Source organism: Bubalus bubalis, chromosome 4 (assembly GCF_019923935.1).
Source record: "Bubalus bubalis isolate 160015118507 breed Murrah chromosome 4, NDDB_SH_1, whole genome shotgun sequence".
In the NCBI taxonomy this organism is placed as follows: Eukaryota; Metazoa; Chordata; class Mammalia; order Artiodactyla; family Bovidae; genus Bubalus; species Bubalus bubalis.
In genome coordinates, this window is record NC_059160.1 from 109,929,370 (window position 1) to 109,951,711 (window position 22,342).

The 22,342-nt window shown below is 36.3% G+C and overlaps 1 protein-coding gene across 2 annotated transcripts in view; it reads right to left on the reverse strand.

Annotated features, from left to right (window-relative positions):
• The window catches only part of PTPRQ (protein tyrosine phosphatase receptor type Q), a 283,288-nt gene that overhangs the window by 195,111 nt on the left and 65,835 nt on the right, over nucleotides 1-22,342 (reverse strand). For both annotated transcript variants that reach the window (XM_025284400.3, XM_044941897.2), the window contains exons 17-22: nucleotides 18,780-18,952; nucleotides 8,501-8,684; nucleotides 6,931-7,092; nucleotides 6,653-6,832; nucleotides 5,956-6,063; nucleotides 5,541-5,822 (exon numbers count right to left, since the gene is read on the reverse strand). In XM_025284400.3, the coding sequence (XP_025140185.3) occupies nucleotides 5,541-5,822; nucleotides 5,956-6,063; nucleotides 6,653-6,832; nucleotides 6,931-7,092; nucleotides 8,501-8,684; nucleotides 18,780-18,952 (1,089 nt within the window). The remainder of the gene's footprint in view (nucleotides 1-5,540; nucleotides 5,823-5,955; nucleotides 6,064-6,652; nucleotides 6,833-6,930; nucleotides 7,093-8,500; nucleotides 8,685-18,779; nucleotides 18,953-22,342) is intronic.

Below are 22,342 nucleotides of genomic sequence, written 5' to 3' on the forward strand. Positions count from 1 at the left end.
AAACATCCAGTATCTCCTCCCTCTCCTTATTCAAATCTGATAAACCTGCTTCTAATTTCATCGAGAAAATAAAAACACTCAAAGAGGACTATATATTTTCCTACCACTCATCTTCAACTGCCTTCTTATCTAAAACCTAGTCCATTTCTGCACTAAATTCCATTCCATCTACCTAGTTAGACTTTAGACTTGACGTTTTTTCCTCTCTCTTGTATTTTTAGTTTTTCTCTCATCACTGAATTATTTCTATTATGATATATACATTGTACGGGGCTTCCCTGGTAGCTCAGCAGGTAAAGAATCCACCTGCAAGCAGACCCTGGTTCAATCCCTAGGTTGGGAAGATCCCCTGGAGGAGGGCATGGCGACCCACTCTGATATTGTTGCCTGGAGAATTCCATGGACTGAGGAGCCTGGTGGGCTATAGTCTAAGGGGTCGCAAAGAGTCAGACACGACTGGGTGACTAAGCACAGCACACACACACATTGTATACACGTGAACACACATCAGTTATTGCTCTATTCTGTCCTCCACTCTATATCCACATTTCTCAAATTTTGCCTTTACCCATTTTCTCCACTTTCTTGCCTATTGTGCTCTTTTAGTCCCACTTCAATTAGGCATTTTCTCCTCATTTTTAACCATGAAGCGTACTCTCATGGAGTCATCAATGACCTTCATCTTGCCAAACCACTAATCAATTGTGTGCCATTGCTTCACTGTCAGGGGCTTCCCTGGTGACTCAGTGGTAAAGAATCTGCTTGCGATGCAGGAGACGCAAGTTCAATCCTTGGATCAGGAAGAGCCTCTGGAGAAGGAAATGGCCACCCACTCCAATATTCTTGGCTGGGAAATCTCGTGGACAGAGGAGCCTGTCAGGCTACAGTCCATGGGGTAGCAAGAGTCAGACACGACTTAGTGACTAAACCACCATCACTTCACCGTCAGTAGCACTTGACGTAGGAAACAAATTGCTTCTAATTTAAAATATCTACTCATTTGACTTCTAAGACATGACCTTCTCCTGACTTTCCTCTGATCTCACCGGCCACTCCTGCTTAGTCCTTGACTGGCTCCTCCTTGACTTCCCAAAGTCTCCATGTCCTATTACCTGAGGACATAGCTGTATGCTTCTCTTCAACTCTATCTGCACTTACCCTGATGTGACTTTATCTCAACCTTGAATTTGAATACCCAACATATGGTGATGCTTTTAGATTGTATATTCAACCCTGGATCCTTTCCATGAGTTTAAAACTTATTGCCCAATTGCCTTCACGACAGGCACTTGAGTATTTCAAACATGTTCAAAACATGAACTCCTAAGAGTTCTCCAACCTCATCTCCTCCCCAGACTTCCTCATTTCAATAAATGGCACCTCATTCACCAAGATGCTTAGGCCAAAACCTGATAGGAAATCTTGAGTTTCCTCTTTATTCCCACATCCAATATATTCAGAAGCAATCTTCTAAAACTGCAAAACATACCAAATTCTCATCGCCTAATTCTCCAATAGCTTCACATTAAAATTAAACATCACATTCCTTAGTATGGCACCCACGAAGGTATGGTCCACCTCTGCCTCTCTCTCTCTCTCGCATCTGCTAATTCTACCCCATAGCTCACACTGCTCAAATGAGAGAAATGATCTCCTCTTCCTCAGACATATCAAGAGCCTTTCCTCTTCAGGAACTTGGTAATTGCTATTCCTCCTCTGGAACATTCTCTTCCTTACCCTCATCTAAGTAAATCTCACACATTATTAATATCTCTAGGCAAATATAACCTCCTCAGAGAGGCGTTTTCTCAGTCTTCCATCTCAAATTGCCTGCTCATTCTTCCATAACTCTCTTTTCTTTCCCTGATTTTTTTTTCAAGGAATTTGCCAATATCAACAATCATATATATTATTTGTTTACTGGTTTATCTTCTCTGACCCTTCTAGAATGTTAAGTTCCAGAAAGACAGAAATGTGGCCTTATTTACTGCTGTAACTATAGTGCGTAATTCAGTGGTAGTTCGTGATATGGAATCCATAAAAAGTCTGTCCAGTGAATGAAAACCTGTGCTCAAGGTGGTATAGAACATATTTAAAACAAAGGAGAAATTTACATCTAAGGAAAGTAAGATTGAATTGAATAGCTCTTTAATTGCAAGGGAAAAAAGGAATTAGTGATGCTATGCTTGAACTTTATAAATCAGTATAACTTGGGATTTTGAAAAATTCTCATTGGAATTCGCTAACTTGTCCCTGTGGATGTACCTGCCTACCACCAGTAGTCAGGATATAAATATGCAGCCCTGACCCCAGGCTGACATCCTATACGTTTTTATTCATTTCTCCTTAGGGGATAACCCATGCTGTATCTTCAGCATGGGTTATCCCCTAACCTTGCTTGAAAATAAAGCAAGATAGATTTAATGACTTGGTGATTTTGGAGAGTAATCACATATTTAAATTTTTCTGAAATGGCCTGGTGCTTCCAATTGTCGAAGTACCATGTAAAATGGATAACTCATGAATGACAAGTAATTATTATATCAGTTGGAATAAGCTAGAGCTATTAAAAACTAAAATTAAAGAATAATTTAGTTCATGATTATCCTAAAATAGTGGGGCATTATCCTGGGCATGCCAGAAGATTATTGTTTGGCATAGATAGTTTTAATGTCACATAGAGAAAGTAATAAAATGCCTTTCATTAACATGAATAAATTTAAAGAGTTCCACACAAAGTTTTGATCAACAACTAAATTACAATCCCCTAGTATTATTGCCCCAATTCAGACTTACTCAAGGCAGTGGTTAAGGCTTACTGTAAAGAAAATTATATCTTAAAAAAAGAAAGGAAAGAAAATATACATATATAGATCATCAAAGGGTAATCTGTATGGGAACTTAAAGTTCTTTATGTGATTATTGTGCCCTAAGTATGAGAAAATATAAACTAATCTCAAGTTTGTTTATTAAGTGCACATTCTATACTTAAAACACACACACAAGATCAATCCTATATTGATTTTTCCTGCTTGACACATGAGGATTTTACTTTCAAGCATTATAAACTCTAATTCCCCAATCAAGATAAAACATCTGAACAAATAATTTACTCCTATTTGTAACTAGCAGCATTAACACTAATAATTAGCTGTAGTTGGCTTTTTAGTTAGCTGAGTTAGCACAGCTCTCAATTTCTCATGAAACAGTATTGAAAGTGGGATCTTGATTTTTAGAGTAAGAGTAGAGAGTGTATTTATTGTATTTAACAAGAACATTGATCCCTGGGAGTAAACAGTTGCTCCTGAGTACATCCTGCTTCAAATGACAGCTTGAGATTGTGTTTAAAATTCCAGCTACCTCTGTTGCAAAAAGAACTCAAATTGGTGGTTCACTTGTATTAGACATGATCTAGAGGAAAAGTCACTGATGCAGATTCCACTGCCCGTGAAACACCCAGTAATTAATATTAACTTTAGGAGGGTGGAAATTCATTTTCTTGTACAGTGCTAATAGAGCCCAGGGAAAGGTTGCCATAGTATAAATTATTTGCTGAATATTTCTGGAAAGGATGAACCTTGCAGACCTCAGTTTTTCATTAGGAATGCAGATAATAATACGTTATCACTTTATTTTAGAATTAAAAAGGCAATTTTTGTGAAAGTCAAGAAGAATATGTTGCAGGTACTTAAAATATGCTTCTTTCCTTGATGTGGTGCAAAATGAAACCAGGTAGAGACTTTTCTCAAAAATACTTATTTTCCATATATTTATAAAAGCAATGAAGCATGCTAATATATATAATAACAATTATTTTGCACCATAATATACAATTTATGATGATTTTAAAAAAACGCTCTTTTCATTACTCATTCCTGCCATTACGACTGTTGTCATCCCCTATGGACCATTTTATGTCATTTCATTTTATTAATTTATGTGACAGTCTCAAGAGGATGAAAAGTGCAAAAAAAGTGTCAGTCGCTCAGTTGTGTCCGACTCTTTGTGACCCCATGGACTGTAGCCCCCCAGACTCCTCTGTCTGTGAAATTCTCCAGACAAAAATACTGGAGTGGGTTGCCATTCCCTTCACCAGGGGATCTTCCCAACCCAGGGATCGAACCCAGATCTCCTGCATTGCAGATGGATTACCATCTGTGTCATCCTCTCTGGTCAATTTTATATCAATTTATTTTATTAATTTCTGTGACCAGTCTCAAGAGAGTATTTTTGCCCAAAGGTAAGCTGGTCTACTAGATCCCTGATTCCTCAAGGTCAGAGACAGGGCCTCACCTACAGCATCTGGATGAACCATAAGAAATTGCTGATATTTAGCTAATTATGATGTATAGGAACATTGACTCCAATCGTCAGCCAGTAGCTAGTCAACAAATATTTGTTTTTTTAAATGTAGGGATAAAATAGTAACTTTACATTTAGTTTTAATTCTAGGCATGTGCTACAGAGTTGGTCTAAAAGTGATGCTCCAATATATGCTTATAAGCATAATATAAACAATGCACTAAGATCATCCAAATGTCTTACTTTGTGCTATTTGCTCTTGTACACTGAAACTGAAACACTATTAGTTCTCTGCTTACATTATTTCATTTATATGGGATACACACCCTGGCCACAACAACCTATATAATGTCCATTCCACCTGATTCTTTAAGATTAAGGTCAAATGCTACCTCCTTTGTAAGGCTTCCCAGGCATGTCCTTTTTGTGCTCAGACTCTACACCTCTGGCTATATATATATACACTCAAGAATGTATATAGATATACACACATACATAGACAGATGTATAGAATTTACATGTATTAAGTCTATATACATCTATGGGCTTCCCAGGTGGCTCAGATGGTAAAGAAGCTGCCTGAAATGCAGGATACCTGGATTATACATCTATAGATATATATCTACTTACATCTTTACATATGTGGCTCAGACAGTAAAGAATCCACCTGCAATGCAGGAAATGTGGGTTCGATCCCTGGGTCGGGAAGATCCCCTGGAGAAGGAAATGGCAACCCACTCCAGTGGTGGGCTACAGTCCATGGGGTCGCAGAGTGGGACACGACTGAGTGACTAACACACACACACACACACACACACATTTATACATATATATGTATAAATTTAGATATATCTATAGATAGATGCATATGGATGTATACAGAATTTATATAGATTATATATAGTATAGGATTCTATTCTTATGAATGTGTCTCTGCTATTCCTAGTTTCAAAGCAACCTAATTTATAGGTACACTGAAAGGACTTCTGATTTCTCAAGATACTTCCTTTGAAAAAAAAAAAAAAAACACTGACTTTTATTCTGGAGTTCCCTTATATGTAAATCAGATTTAAAAAATTTACACAGCAAGTCTTTTCCCACATCTTCCCACAAAGATCATATAAAGTCCTGGATTTTACAGAACAGAATGACAGACTTCAGGGTATGTAAAATATAAAACAATATGACAATTACTGGCCATGTTTACTTCATTAATATGTATGGGGAAAAAAACTTACCAGTCTCAGAAGTTCTCACAGAAAGTACAGAAGATAACTGATCGCCATGGCCAAATCTGGTATATGACCTTACAGAAACGTTATAGAGGGAGTAAGGTTTTAAGTCTCTTAAAATTATGTTTGTTGTTGAGGTGTTCTTCATGAATAAGGAATTTACATTTCTGTAGAGCACTTCATAGGCAACAATAATCCCATTGGGTTTCTCCGGTGGCGACCACTTCAAACTTATTTCACTAGCGGTAACATCGCTAACTTCAACATCTTGAGGTGACGACTCTGGTTCTGGGGGAGAAAACCAATGTGTGTATTTTTTCATGTCTATTGCTTCAGACACTAAAGGCAGCATGAGGGAGATGACAGTAAGCATGCAACACCACTTGCTTCTTTTTATTAAAACTGCACCTAACATTCTTACCATCTTCTGGAGTTCTCACGAAGATGTCATTTGCTTCGGACAAAGAACTTTCTCCAACAGTGGTTGAGGCAGCCACTCTCATTTTGTATCTTGTGTATTTCTTTAACCCTGTAAGGAAAATAGGCCATTTGTTCAAAGTCCCCAGAATACTATTCCTGGATTACTGCCATTTAACACAAGACTAGTGAAAATAACTTATCTGGGAGACTGGTTCTTTAAATCAGCCTCCTATAATCCCAATCTCCCAAGCTTCCTTGGTATGGGAGCCTTCCATCTTGATGAGGTTTTAGTTCTCTCCTAAAATATCAAGGCAGTGGTCTGAGCCTGAAGAAACAATTTTTGGCACACTGCAAGGAATGTAGCTGATTTGGCACAAACACCACGTCAGCTCAATTACTTCAGCTGATGGTCACATTCAGTCAATACTGAGTTATTTTGATGCACCAGGCATAAAATTCCGTAGGTCAAGTATATTCTTAGGATACCTGTGGTCTGATGACTTTATTTGCTGATAAATATAGTGAAAGAAAAACAACATTTAATGAAGTTATTTCTGCAAGTATTTTTAAAGATATCCATGGGAGCATAGCACAACAAAGTCTGCAATGATGCAACATGTACTCCACAGTGTTTAATGGCATAGAGAGATGTGCATTTTCCATCAGAATAAGAATGTCAAAACAAAATTCTGTTCTACCTGTTATGAGAAAGTTGTTATCTATAGTAGTCATCTGGAATGCTCTGTTTGTATCCAGTTCCAATGCATAAATTGTATAATGAGTTATTTTTCCATTAGGATATTCTGGAGGATCCCAATATAACAAAATAGATGAAGAACTAATATTTTTATAGTTTATAACTTGAATGGAGCTTGGCACTTGAGAAGAAGAATGAAAAATTAATATGAATGAAAAGTATTACAATGTACCAGAGAAATATCTGCAGGTAACTATTTCAAAGGAAATATATTCTTACCTTGCTCAAGCGTCCTTACATTGAGAACCGTTGGTGGTCCTTCTCCCATGATGGTGAAAGCAGATACACTAATCATATGCTCGGTGAAAGGTACAAGTCTCCTGATAACGTAGGACAGCTGTTCAGCAGCAATGTCAGTGATATACTGATTCCTTGAAGTTCCTATTTGAAATCAGTTTTTAAAAAATTTAACAAGTGTTTGGCTTTGTGATCAAAATCATTTTTGCTTCCACAGTGAAATTTTAAACCCAATTTCACATTATCCATTAATCTCTCCATGTAATCCCTTATATGAAAGGTAGATACACAATTAATAATAAATATACTGAATGTACTCCAATAACATATATAGACACTTTGTGTTCATAATATAGTTTTGCTAGTTGTTATACACTATCCCAGAATAAGAGATTAGTGTTTTGAGAAAATATAACTTTCTAAAAAAGACAGGTTAGGAATTCTTTTCCTAAAAAACAACTGGGCGATAATATAAACTGAAATATTATATAAGTCAGTGCTGCATTATGATATAAAATCATGGAAATAAGATTTTATTTGGACTCAAAACTCACCACACATTTGTTAAACCCATTAATGATTTAAAGCAAGCATGCTTATAAAACTGCCACATAAATATATCTGGACAAGGATTTCAAAAAGTCCCTATTTCAAAAAATAGTTTTGTTTCGTTTTTTTAACTTATTTAAACTGTGCACTTCCAACAGTGATAATTAGTGCTTAGGCCAAACAAAGTATTTTAAAAAAATCTGTATTGGAAATCATGGGCCTCTTAATTTTTAGTGTCTTCTAAAAGTTGTGTTCTTTGCCAGGAAAAACATGTCAGTAAATGAAATAAGCATATATTGAATGCAATGTGATACTTTTGCCAAATCCCACCATCAATATAACAAATTTTAATTTGGAAGGGAACAAATACCAAATTAGAGAAAAAGCAACAAGAGAAACCCTTTTTTTTCTCACTTAGCATTTTAGAAAAAACAGATAATTTAGATCTGTTTCTTCTAACCAAATATTTTTAATTCACTATATATGACACTCTCCTTATAGTAACAATAAGATCCCTTGACCCTGAATAGTAAGTGTATACACTAATGACATCACCACGTCACTGGGGTCACCTCCACCTGTTGATCACCCCATGCACTCGAGTTGTAACTTTCTGACCTATTTACCTTCAGTGACATTTGAAAACCTATTAGTCAAAAGCTGCAGAGAGTGTGAGGCCTGTGAATGATTTGAAGATATGTTAATCCTTTCCCATCACACCTGCTTTGGCAACTGTAATAACTGATTGTCTCTGCAGCTTGGCTGGAGACTCTAGGGTGCTACTTTCTCTGGAGGAAGGTCAGATGGGTTAGGAGGGGCCAGCTCCTGCCTGTGTGGCATTTCCATTTGCCGCATGAGGTTATCCAACAGTTAAAGAAAAAAATTTGACTCCAGCCCATGGACCATTAATAATTGGGTTGAACTCTGAGCTAAGGTTCATATCTGTGCTAGCTAGTGCTGGTGGTTTAAATACATTTCAGACAGAACAAAAAAATGTACCTACCAAATGTTGAAGGCTGGTCTTCAGCTCTGCCCCTCACAGGAAAGTAATCATGTGGATGGCTGTTATATATAACTGAAGCAAGTGAGTACAGGTCAGAAGACATCTCAGCTGAACCCTCCAATAATCCTGCCATTGACTCTCCTATGCTCACAGTTTCTGGAGCCATGGGGTTTATATACTGCACCTGAAAACAGATATTTGCAAAGACAGTGATGGTTACATTTAATAATGGCTTCAATCAAGTACTAGTTTCAACAACTAGTAATTTTGGAATGATAAATTTTTTAAAGGTAATATTATTTCCATGACTACTGTCTCCCTTACACTTCAAATTTTCATTCTGAAACTATTAAAATCCTGCATCACTGTAGCCCATTATGATCAATTCCGTATCTTAAAACTCCATACTGTATTGTGCAAAAAAGGAAATAATTTATTTCTGACTCAAATATGGTTAAAAAAAAAATAGCCATCCTCATGCAAAGTTTCATGACTAAAATATTTTAGCTGCTTACCACCCAATAATAAGTTGTCTAGGCCTACTGCCTTATTAAAATGTGTTTTGCTTTGCCAATTTATGTCCTCATTTGTACACCAGGTGTGAGCAGCCTGCATGCCTACTGGGTATATGTCAATAATAATAACCTATAATTGAGTGAAGTTACAGACATGAACAAAATTACATGGCAATAGTTTTCAAACAGTTCAAGACAGACCTACGTAAGGCTATGGGTCTAAGGAATATTTTAGGTAATTGTGATTGTTCCAAGATGCCGTAATGTACCTCACATGAATCGAGTCCACCCAAGTAGCAAATAATGACGTGAAATAAAACATCATGAGCATATTACAAGTATATACAGTAGAGTTTTATATTAGGATGGCAAGAGAACTCTCTCCATTCTTTCCACACAGCAAAACAGATTGAAACAAAATGAAAAAATCTGAAAATAATCTAGGTTTAGATGATACCAAGACAATATTAGTAAATGTGTCGCTTGTGATAATGGAATTACATAATGAATTAGAATTTCAGTATTTTTTAGGAATCCATACTTAGTTAGGCATGTAAAAGCAAAAAGATATGAACTCTGGAATTTATTTTAAAATATACCTGCATCAACAGCAAAAATGAGAGATGGCAACAAAGACAGCATGTTGATAATTATGGAATCCAGGTGATAGGTTAATGGATGCACATTATACTCTTTTTTCTTTCATTTATACCAGTTAAAATTTTTCAAAATGAAGTATTGGGGAAAAATAGACAATGTTTTAAGAACTACTCTTTTTTTGTCAATTTCTTCAAGACTCACCTCCAAACCCTTTTTTTTTTTTTAGAATATTTTTTTCAAAGAAGAAAATCACTCTATTCCTTCCAAATCCATGTTCTTGCACCTTCAGAATTTCTAATTCATAATATAGATTTTATTTATTTATAAATTTTGATACACCTATCTTTTAATAATTTTTGGAGTTGAGCCCAACACAGGCTTTTAATTCCTTATGAACATAAAGCACTTAGTATTTTTTTTTAAAGTAGATGCTCAGAAAAATATCAGGAAGGCAAGGAATTTTAAGGCTGCTTAGTTATTTAAGTAGTTACAAAGGCAGATCATTTGAATATTAACTTTTCCAAGAAATAAAATCGAGAAAAGATGCAAAGATATATCTAATTCTCCAAATGATATTTATAAGATAAGATTACCTAAATCTTATTTCTTTACCCAGGGAAGTATTGTGATGAAAAGCAGGGAGATATCAATAATATTTACTCCAAAAATATCATGATAAATCACTCTGCATAAGGAACCATACTTAGAACAAACTAAAGATCTTCCACCTTCCAAGGCACACTTCAACTTTACTTCCACTGGGAAGTCAGAGAAGGCATGAATCACAAACACATAACTCAGAGATGCTCTGGTATTCCAGTCAATAATTTATGCCTGAACCACACAGCTGTTTCCACTATCAATCAACCACCCTTTGAGAATACAGTGTGAACTACAGAGGGTACAACGGGGTAATACAAAGAATTTCCCCTGAACTATGATTTTGTGTTAAATCTCACAATATTTTATACCAACGTCAGATACATTTTTGAGAGTTCAGCCATAGTATCCCATCAATTAACTAAGTTAAGCATCTCTGTTGACAAATTACTGTTCCAGCCTAAGAGGTGACTGAGTAATTTTGACTATCTGAACTTCTTCCACATACACTGGAACGACCCTAACTATAAGTGATTTGAACTGGTTTTGTAAAAATCCAGAATGTTACTAATTATCACCAAGTGTGTCATTTTGTGAATATTTCTCACACTTTGCCTCTTTAAAACAGGGATTAGGTTTTTCAAAGGATGAAAAAGAAATAATTTTAAGAGTAAAAATGATAGGAAAGAATTAGAACTTAAGAAATAAATGACAAGTGGCTGAGAAATTAAGAAACAAGAGTGGAAATGAGTGAGAGAGAAGGAAATAAAGGCCTATCACAACTCCCCCAAGTTTGGCCTCATTGAGTTAGTCTAGTATTCTCAACCCCAGCACTAATGACATTCCACGTTGGAGAATTTTTTTGTTATAGGGAGCTGTGCAGGGCATTGTAGGGACAGCCTCCCTGGTCCCTACCCCCTAGAAACATATTCCCTGTGGCGACAATGAAAACTTCAGAGATTGCGAAGTGTCTCCTGGAGCAAAACCGCCCTCGATCGAGAACAACTGAGTTAGGCAATGTCGCAATTCATCAACACGAAAGCCTTCTCATATGCTACCTAGGAATCTTTGGAATTGATATGAAAGAATTAGAAGTCTTGAGAGTTCAGTTCCTAATCCACCTGAATAAACCAACCTGATTCTACATGTAACAGTCTTCATTATAGCTAATATGATTGTATTTTCAAAAACTTTACTATATGTATCAATTTATACTTTCTGGAAGTCTACTCAATTGGTTTAATGAAAACGTTGGCTTATTCTTAAGAAACGCTTCCATATTTTATTATAAACTATAACATGATTTGTACTATTTTCAACCACTGGTAAAAAGAATTTTATAATTAGTATATGTTTGGAAGCCTTCTAATGGAAACTGTATCATTCTCCACTTATTTGGGTGAGAACTCTATAAGGCTTGATTCTGTCTATGTTCCTAATGCTCAACAAAGTAAACATCTCTAGAATTCCTATACTACTTTCGAGTCTTGTCCTCAGCCTCATTCTGGAGCCAAGCATTTGGCTTACATTCTTATGTTCACCACTGACAAACATTTATATACTTGAGAAATATGTTGGATGAAAAGATGTATCTATACAAATCTCAGAAATTTGTGATGCTACATAGCAAGATGTCTTTGGGGAGAAAATCCCTCAGGATTTGATCTGAAAAACAAGTACAGAAGTACAGAATGAGATCTGAGTGTGAAATTCAACTACAGAGCAATTAATGAAGAGTGGACTTTAGGATTTTTTTATACTTTCATCTAGGTAAAATAAGTTTCCCAAATAATTTTATTCTTTGCATTGATAGAAGCAGAAAATTCCTGCTAAAGGAGAAAATAACTCCACTCAATTTGGCTCTAGTAAAACTATATATGGAATATAGTGTTCAGCTGAGAAAGAGGCTCATTGATAAACTGGAAAATAAATACACAGGAGAGTAATCAATAATATGAATGACTGATGAGAAACTGAGGATATTAAGCCTTAGGGAAACCATGACCATTATTTTCAAATGATAAAAAGTTAAATCATTGTATATTGTTATTACTAATGGAGACACCAACATTTAAAGCTACTTTGTGTCAAGTACAGTGATAAATATTTTTACCCATGTGATCACTTAATTATATCCCAAAGAAAAAGGTATTATCATCTCCATTTTACAGTCAGCTGTTCATGTTCATAAAATTAGTCATAGCAGAGATAGGACTGGAATACATTTCCCTGGTTGCAAATCCCAGACTCTAAGCTACTCTAAGCTACCGTGTGGGTCTGGACAGAAGAAATGGGATAAACTGGTAAACACTAGAGAACAAATACTTCAGTTCAAAACTGTTAAAGAACATGGTAGTTTCTTATTTATATATGTTCTGGACCTGTCATAGTGCCTGGAACTGTATAGCTACCTAATAAATGCATGCCTGTGAGACCACAAAGAAGCATGGTTAAAGCTTATAGAACAGGAGCTGATTACATGCTCGTGGATACCCTATTGTCAGAGTTGATCAAATATTTTAGCAGAGGCTGGATTTCCAATCATTTATTAGTCGTGTTATTGATTACCTTCATATATAAGCTTGGAAGTTGAAATAAAAGTCCTCAAACCCTGAGATTAAATTTTCAATGTTTTTTTTTTCAAATATGTGTTTAAATAGTGAGAGTAAAATCCTATACATATTTCAGCATGCTTAAATAACTCCTGTCTATTAAGAAACAAACAAGTCATGAGAAGTCACTGGAAAAAATTTCAATAAGGGTGATGATATCAGAGCAAATCTAGCATAGGATGATTATATTTTAATACATCAAGATATATGCAGGCAGCTAAAAATATAAGAGATGATGACGGATTTTCAATGAAAATAATATTTTCCTGTCTGTAGCTTTCCAACTGCAAGTCTTACTCTCTAGAAGAAACTTTTTTTGGAGATTTTGAAATCAATTGTTTATTTTTAACTAAGATATAATCAACACATAACATCAAATTACTTTCCAGTGTGCAACATAATGATTCAATATTTGTATATTTGTTGGAAGCAACACCTTTAATCATTTCAATTTCAGTTCTTACGGTGTTACTTCTAAAATCACTAGGTAATATGTTTTACTTTTCCGTTAAGGGTCACTTAGGCTTCCCTTGTGGCTCAGCTGGTAAAGAATCTGCCTGCAATGTGGGAGACCTGGGTTTGATCCCTGGGTTGGGAAGATCCCCTGGAGAAGGAAAAGGCTACCCACTCCAGTATTCTGGCCTGGAGAATTCATGGACTGTATATAGTCCATGGCGTTGCAAAGAGTCACTTACTTTAGACAGTATCAATTGACTTTCTGCTACAATAGGAAAGCATTAATTACTAAAATAGATGCATATTCATGTTCCAAGTCCATTCTCATTTTTTATTTACTTTTATAGTTTAAATGCATTAATACTTTAATCAGGATGGATTGTAACCCAGAGACTGCAGAGCAATGCCTCTCTCATGATCTTTCTACTATCCCTGACTCATGCTGTTCATGCTTTCGTATAATCCCTTCCTCTCGCATGGGAAGTGTGATTTTCATCCAACCAATGGGCTAAGGGAAAGGTGATGGGATGTCACTCCCATGGTTACATCATATAGATTGTCCTTGCTGGCTTGATGAAGTGGATGGCCATGTTGGGAAAGTTCTGTGGCAAAAAACTGTGGGGGACCCCCATGAGCTGGAGCTAAGGATAGTCTCTAGTCAAGGGGCCAGCAAGGACCCAAGGCCCTCAGTTTTAGAATCAAAAGGAAATTCAATCTGCCAAAAATCTAACTCAGCCAAGAAGTAGATTCTTACCCAGTTAAGCATCCATATGGGAACACAGGAAGGAAAGACCCTTAACTGAAGCCTTATGAGACCCTAAGCAGGGAACCTACATGAGCTGTCTGGATTCCTGACCCACAGAAACTGCGAGATGATAAATGTGAATTGTTTTAAGCTTGTGGCAAGCTGTTATACAATGGAAACTACTAGTGTCTTAAGCTAACAAAAATAGTCCAGGCAATCCTGAGCTGGTGAGGACACAAGCATGGAATACAGAGGTATGAAGGTTACACTTGGAACTGGCCTTAACACTGAGTGGCTATTAAATGCCACTATTAAAAGTATATTATATAATATATATTATATTTTAATAGCTTATATTATATATAAGCTATTAAAAGTATAACCAAAGTCAGAGGTAATCCCAAGATTCTAAGCCCTCACGAAGACAAGATAATGGTGCCATTATCCAGAAAGAGAGATATCAGACATATAAAAATGCCACAAAGCACCAGTCCAGGTTCGATGCATGATACTGGATGCTTGGGGCTGGTGTACTGAGATGACTCAGAGGGATGGTACGGGGAGGGAGGAGGGAGGGGGGTTCAGGATGCGGAACACGTGTATACCCGTGGCAGACTCACGTTGATGTATGGCAAAACCAATACAATATTGTAAAGTAAAAAAATAAAAATAAATCAATGAGGAAAAAAAAAAAGCCACAAAGGCCCCCCAAATGCTTCGACAATGACTTTCAGATCAGAGATCTGTGGTGTGACCAATCCAAGGGGATAGGGAATTCTAAGCCTGTTTTTTCGTATCTGGGTTTCAACTCAGTCTCTCTCCTGACCTTGTTATTGATCATGAAAACTATCAATTACCCTTACAGACTTTCTTCTTCTGTCCCACAGGAAAATTAATAGGTCCCTATCACTGTCCCAGGATTTCTATCTACCGTCTCCTCCTTCCAATCAAGAACCAAGTCCTATTATCTCAAAAAAGATGCTTGTTTTGTTGTTTTATGGGGATAGATGAGTTTAAATGTGATGAGTCCTGGCAGAATTTCCCCAGAAATGATTGTAATTAGGGATGCAGAGTGTCAGAAAAATCATCATGGAAAACGAGGTGAAAGAGTCATGCAAATAGGAAGCAGTGACTGAAACTGTAACATAGCTGAAGACAGAACTCTCTGGAATACCCTTATAAGGAAGGAATTAGAAAGAGTAAAAGAGCTAGCTTTCTTAATTTATTCATTTTTCATAGTACAAGGCCAAATTCTTTTTGCAAAATTGCACTATATAACGGTGGAGCAAGTACCAGGGAGAAAATGGTTGTGTCAAAAGCTGGAGAGGTGGAGGTAAAGGAATGGATTTCGGAGGACACAGGGAAGATGAGGCAGTTAAAAACATATATCCACCTTATTTGACATGTAGGAGGTCACTGGTGACTTCTAACAAGACTTCAAGAATTTCAAAAATTCTTAGGACACGGTGTGGAGGCTATACTCTGAGAAGTTAAAGAGTGAATAGAAAATTCCTTATCCTACACCAAGGTCAAGGAAAAGGATACATACTAAGCCAGACGTTTTATCTGTTATCTCCTTTACTCCTCATCATACCCATCAACAGAAGGCAGGCATATAAGCTCTACTTTAAAAATGAGGGCAGCAAGTCTCCAAAAGTTGACTCAAGGTCATAGAAAAGGAGGAAAAGGCAGAGTCAGGGTAGGACACTGGCTCATTGGGACCTAGAGTCTCTGCCACATGTATCTCCCCACGCCAACCTCCTGAAAGGCAAACCCAAACACCAATCACACAGGAAAGCAGAAACATCAACAATGGGCCTGATCTAATGAAGAAATATACAACCACAGAAATAAAGTATAATGTCTCCTTTTATTGAAACTGAAGGAAACTAATATAGTGTCCCAATGAGGGTGAAAGGTCCAATGCCATGATTAATAATTACAACAGGTCACAATTATTCAGGTCACCAGACTTACCATACACCAGGTGGAGTTCTAAGCTCTTCATACATTAATCCATTAAATCCTCACTAACAACTCGGTGTTATACAGACTCTTAAGAGTCCCTATCTTAAAGAGGAAACAAGTTCAGAGAGGTCAGGTCTACTCTTCCAAGGTTAAACCATCAGTAAGGGCAAAACCAAGGTTTAAACCCAGCATTCTGTCTCCTAGGTCCATGCACTTAACCTCTCTGCTGTAAAACACACTGCTGCTGCTGCTGCTGCTGCTAAGTCGCTTCAGTCGTGTCCAACTCTGTGCGACCCCATAGACGGTAGCCCACCAGGCTCCCCCGTCCCTGGGATTCTCCAGGCAAGAGCACTGGAGTGGGTTGCCATTTCCTTCTCCAATGCATGAAAGTGAAAAGTGAAGCCGCTCAGTTGTGTCTGACCCTTAACGACCCCATGGACCGTAGCCTACCAGGCTCCTCCATCCATGGGATTTTCCAGGCAAGAGTACTGGAGTGGGCTGCCATTTCCTTCTCCAGTAAAACACACTAAGTGACCAAATTACGAATATAAACCCAGATTTGTATATACCAAAGCTCATGTGATCTCTATTATGTCACAGGGATTGTGGATCATATCACAAGAAGTCTTTCCTGAATCTCTTAGTTTCAAGAGAAAAAGAGGCGTGGCTTATCATTCAATAGATATCATTAGCAGAAGTGTGAAACCTGCCACACAATCCTAAAAAAGTAAAATATCTAATTTAAGGCCATCTCAGCAGGAGCAGAGGGTTAAGCTTTTGCCCTGTCCCTGAGCTGTCGACTAAAGTATCAGAGAAAGCATAACTCAACATCTTTTACACAAGAGGAATGGAGTCAACATTGGATTAAACTATAACCCTGGGCCAGAGGTCAAACAACTTGTACTAATGAGTCCTGGTTGGGCAGAATGCACTTAGCACATAGTAAAGTAGTGAAAAAGTTGGCTTAAAGCTCAACATTCAGAAAACGAAGATCATGGCCTCTGGTCCCATCACTTCATGGGAAATAGATGGGGAAACAGTGTCAGACTTTATTTTTCTGGGCTCCAAAATCACTGCAGATGGTGATTGCAGCCATGAAATTAAAAGACGCTTACTCCTTGGAAGGAAAGTTATGACCAACCTAGATAGCGTATTCAAAAGCAGAGACATTACTTTGCCAACAAAGGTCCATCTAGTCAAGGCTATGGTTTTTCCAGTGGTCATGTATGGATGTGAGAGTTGGACTGTGAAGAAGGCTGAGTGCCAAAGAATTGAACTGTGATGTTGGAGAAGACTCTTGAGAGTCCCTTGGACTGCAAGGAGATCCAACCAGTCCATTCTGAAGGAGATCAGTCCTGGGTGTTCATTGGAAGGACTGATGCTGAAGCTGAAACTCCAGTACTTTGGCCATCTCATGCGAAGAGTTGACTCACTGGAAAAGACCATGATGCTGGGAGGGATTGGGGGCAGGAGGAGAAGGGGACAACAGAGGATGAGATGGCTGGATGGCATCACCGACTCGATGGACATGAGTTTGGGTGAACTCCAGGAGTTGGTGATGGACAGGGAGGCCTGGCGTGCTGCGATTCATGGGGTCGCAAAGAGTCAGACATGACTGAGTGGCTGAACTGAATTGAACTGAAGGTGACTTCCAGGTGGGTATCAGAAATGGAGGAAGTCTAGGACTAGGAATAGAATGGACAATATACGTTGAGAAAAACAAGAGCACAGCTAGAAGAAGTAATGATTCTGGACCAAACAAGTGGAACCTAATTGCTGAATAACCAGCAGGTAGGGCTTCCAAGTTGCAGTGTGTGCTACACTCACTGGTCTTAAATAGATGTATTTTTTGTGAGCCCCCGGAACCACCAATATCTGGATACAATCAATTTAAAGTCTTAGGAGGGTTCAGGATGGGGAACATGTGTATGCCTATGGTGGATTCATTTTGATATATGGCAGAACCAATACAATATTGTAAAGTTTAAAAATAAAATAAAATAAAATTGAAAAATAGAAAAAAAAAAATCGTAGAAGGATTTCCCAGGTGAACAGCTGTCTGGATGAGGTAAATGAAGACAGTGAAGGGAAAATTAGTGCTGCCTATATTGGTTTGGCAAAAACGTTCATTTGGATTTTTCCATAGCATCTTACAGAAAATCCCAAACAAACTTTTTGGTCAACACAACACTTTCAGATAGAAACAAAGTGGGGGAAAGAAGGCTTCCAGTGTGACTAGAAACAAACACTGTCCTCTTATTTTATATTTATGAAGTGATTTCATCTCTTATTTATTTCTTTAGTCAAATGTATATTGCTTATTTTTAAATGAGGTAGCTTGGAGAAATCTGGCTTCCTAAGACTAAGGAGGACAAAACCATTTGTCAACAACAGTTACTAAAGTTATTGTGTCTTTCTTTGGCAACTATTCCAAATTGCAAGCACAACCTTAGGAGGAGTATTTAAATCTTAACAGGAGTTTCCAAACAATTCATTAACTTTATTACCATAATAACATTCACTTATGGAAGAACGTTTAGTCCCGCTTAATTGCCCAATTAACATTTTTCATATGCTGAAAAAGAATAATACCACTTAACTAATAATAAATGTCTTGAATTGAAATATGATGAGCTAGATTATCAGCATAGCTAAATTTACTTCACTTTGTACTTTGAAGCTTGTCAAATATTTTATGTTTGCATGTTGGCAAATCTCCCAAGTTATCTGGGCCAAGACCAGGTAGAAAGGGCTCAACACAATAGGAAATTCAAGGGCAGTACCTCATCTTTTCCGATGAGCAGAGTATCTTCTAAAATCACTCTTGTCTCGGAAACTAATACTCTCACTCGATATTGGTTAATGATTCCATTGGGTTGTCGTGGTTTCTTCCAGGTAATTCTTATTTCTGTGGCTTCTACTTCTGCAACCTGCAAATCAAATACTGCACCTGGAACTAAAAAAGAGAAGAAGAGGAGGGAACTTTAAAAATACATTCTCAAATTTCTAAAAATTCCTGAAGTCAGCTCATGACTGAAGACATATAAGCAATTCTGTTAGAAAACAGACTAAAACAATTTGTATCAGACCCTTTAAAAACACAGATAGCTAATGTTAAATTTCTATACATTGCTCCCCACATGTACACAGGAAACAGAGTAACATAATTTTCCCAAATCAAAATGCCATAACATTTGTTCAGAACAAATTAATTTATAAAAATAACTTTCCAGGGAAAGTTGTTTATGACTGGTGAATTCCAAGTGGAAATCTTGAAGGCTTTACAAAAATTAAAACATACCAAAAGATAATATCTGGAATACTCTGAATGCAATTACATGTAGCTGGTAAACTCTAGTAGTCAATTTTTAATTTGTTTGAAAAATTAATTGACTTTTGTCTGCTGATTTTATAAATTTTGTGAATCTCAAATTTCAGATGCCCTTACTCTTTTCAGAAGTAAAGAAAAAGAAGGAAAAACAATTGGTTTTAGATAACGTACCAACTACTTAAATTTCAGTTAGAAAGTCACCAAGTGGTGATCATTTTGTAATGAATAAAAGCATCAAATTACTAAATAAATACACAAAATAAATATTTGTATGTCATCAAGAGCAACTACTAGGAAACCTCCCAGTACAACAGGACCAATCAACCAAGAAAAATTCTACTTTGGGCACTTGTCCACTTTTAGTTTATATTTCATTCCTCCCTCCACATTTAGTCTCCCTATCTATAAAATGGGTGTCATTAAATCTTTCCTATCACTATACAAGATTACAATAAGGAATAAATGGTTCAAAAGACTTTATAATATGTTGGCTGAAGAAAGAGAAAATGTGACATAAAAATACTGTTCTTTATGATTAGGATGTGGTCATACATTAAATTTATTTCCCTAAGGTAAAATATTTCACAGATTTAGCAAACTCCAGTTGGAAGAAAGACATATTAAGAGTAAAATACAAACGAAGAATGATTCTATTCTTCTTTAAGATAACAGAAAGGAATTAATGTCATAACTCCCATAAATATTATTTATAATTAATGAACCTAATTAAGCTTAAGTTAAACATGAAGTTAGCATAATCATGTAGTATTTCATCTTAGAGATTAAGAGTTGGGTTTTTTTGTCCCTATAAAGTAATCAGTACAAAACAACTCCTTAAATATTTTAATAGTGAAAATATTTCTCAATGTTTGTTGACTAGTGAATGACTAGATAGCTGAACTCTGAATCTCAAAACCACGACAACCCAATGGAATCATTAACCAATATCAAGTGAGAGTATTAGTTTCCGAGACAAGTATTAGTTTCTGAACTCTGAAATTAGAAGCCTATTATTTGATTATTGCAGTCAAGTCTCCAGAGTCCAGTATGGGTAAAACCTGTGCTCAAAATTAAGAGATAAATGTTACATGGGTACACTCATAACTTGTCAATTCTTTCAATCTCCTTTGCTAAAAACATTTCGGTGTATCTCTATACAGAAGGATAATTCTTTACCTTGATTTCCCCACAGGTATTCTAATCTGAAGGAAAAACAATTTAATTTTTGAAAGATGGAGGAAGAGTTCTAAATTAGAACCCCACAATAAACAATTTATTCATTTGTCATTCAACAGACTGAGGACTCATCATATGGTCACTGTTCTAGGCAGTTAAGGATACAGGGAGGAAGAAGACAGATAAAAAGCCTTTGCATAGGTCACCTCTTATATAAGATTTATTTCATTACCATACATTGTTGCTAAACTTATGTTTCTTTCATATTTATCATATTTACATCATTCAAGAGTAGAGAACCTTTCCAATTAACCAGAGTATGAAAACAACACAGCTATTTAACTGGCAAAGCTCCATTCCACCTTTCTTTGACATTTCTAGGGTTGCTATGTGGATGAAGTCTTAGTCAGTACTGCATAATATAAATCAGAGAAGAGATCTGGCATTTTCCCACTTAATTTGAACTCATGTAGAATCTCAATTGAAGAAGCCAGTTTAATAACTATATTGATCAGAGTCATCAGATAACGAAACCCCACCTACTATAAAATGACTGAAATGGTCAGTACCATTTGATGCAACAAAAATTACCCACAACAGTATATTTAAATTGTATTGTCTCTTATTCTGTTAGCCAAACCTAAAAATAATAGACATAGTTTATCTTCTAATTTATAGTTTTCAATATAACTTAGTAAGTATTGCCCCATAACACTAATGCTTCACAATCACAGTCCAAAGTTAAGTGGTTCTCTATTACCCTAAAAATGTACCCCAAACTTGTGTAAGAACAACTGTAAGGCTCTCTCTCTTTTATGAAAGAAGAATAAAGCTTATAGGGGATAAAGGAAATGAAGGAGACAGCATTGTATCTTGTCTTTGGAAAGACACTTGATATGTTACACCAAAAATTCTCATGGAGAAACCAGAGAAGTGTGGATTAGATCAAACTCCTTTAATATTGATACCAAATTAACTAAAGAAAATCAAACACACAGGCAATTATTCATGGTTCAGCATTAATTCTGAAGGTGTTGTCTATGAGGATGACCTATGAATCATTCTCAGGCCAATACATCTATAAATTTTACTAATAAATAGGAAACAGAGTATACATATAATTGGTAAAAAAAAAAAAAAATTCCAAATGATTAGTAGTATACCAGTGGCTTATTTATGTTGATGTATGGCAAAAACCATCTCAATTTTGTAAAGTAATTATCTCCAATTTAAAAAAAATCAACTTCAAGAAAACAATGGAGACAAATGGTATTGGGGTAAAGAAAATACATTAAAATAATTTTTGCCCTTATCTAGCAAATTAAACTCCCACTGGAAGTGAATTTTGTAAAAATCTACTGAATCTGAAAATTTGAAAAATAAAATCATGGAGAATCCTGAAAAATACAAAGTTGACAGTTTCTTAGTGATCTCCCTACAAAGATGTTACTACTATTTGCAGAAAATAGCAAATTGAAATTACTGAGGACAAGTCTTCACTTCAATAGTCTATTTATGGGGGAGCAAAGATGGATTTCAATACTTTTTTTGCTTTTAAGACATGATGTAAACTTCCTTAAAAGATATTCGACACTAGTCATAGAGAAGTTTTAGGGGATTTGAAGCAGCAAAATTTACTTAAGATTTTTTTAACCCACATAAAAATAACAAGCAAAAATCTGTTGTCATTGCTATATTTGGCAGGTTGTTTCATTCTGGAATGGCAACTATGACATTTTGTAACACTGGAGATTATCATCATTTTTTCCAAAACCATCTCTTCTTCATGCCTAAGTAGAAATCTGCTCAGTAAAATATTAAGGGAAATGCAGAAAAATT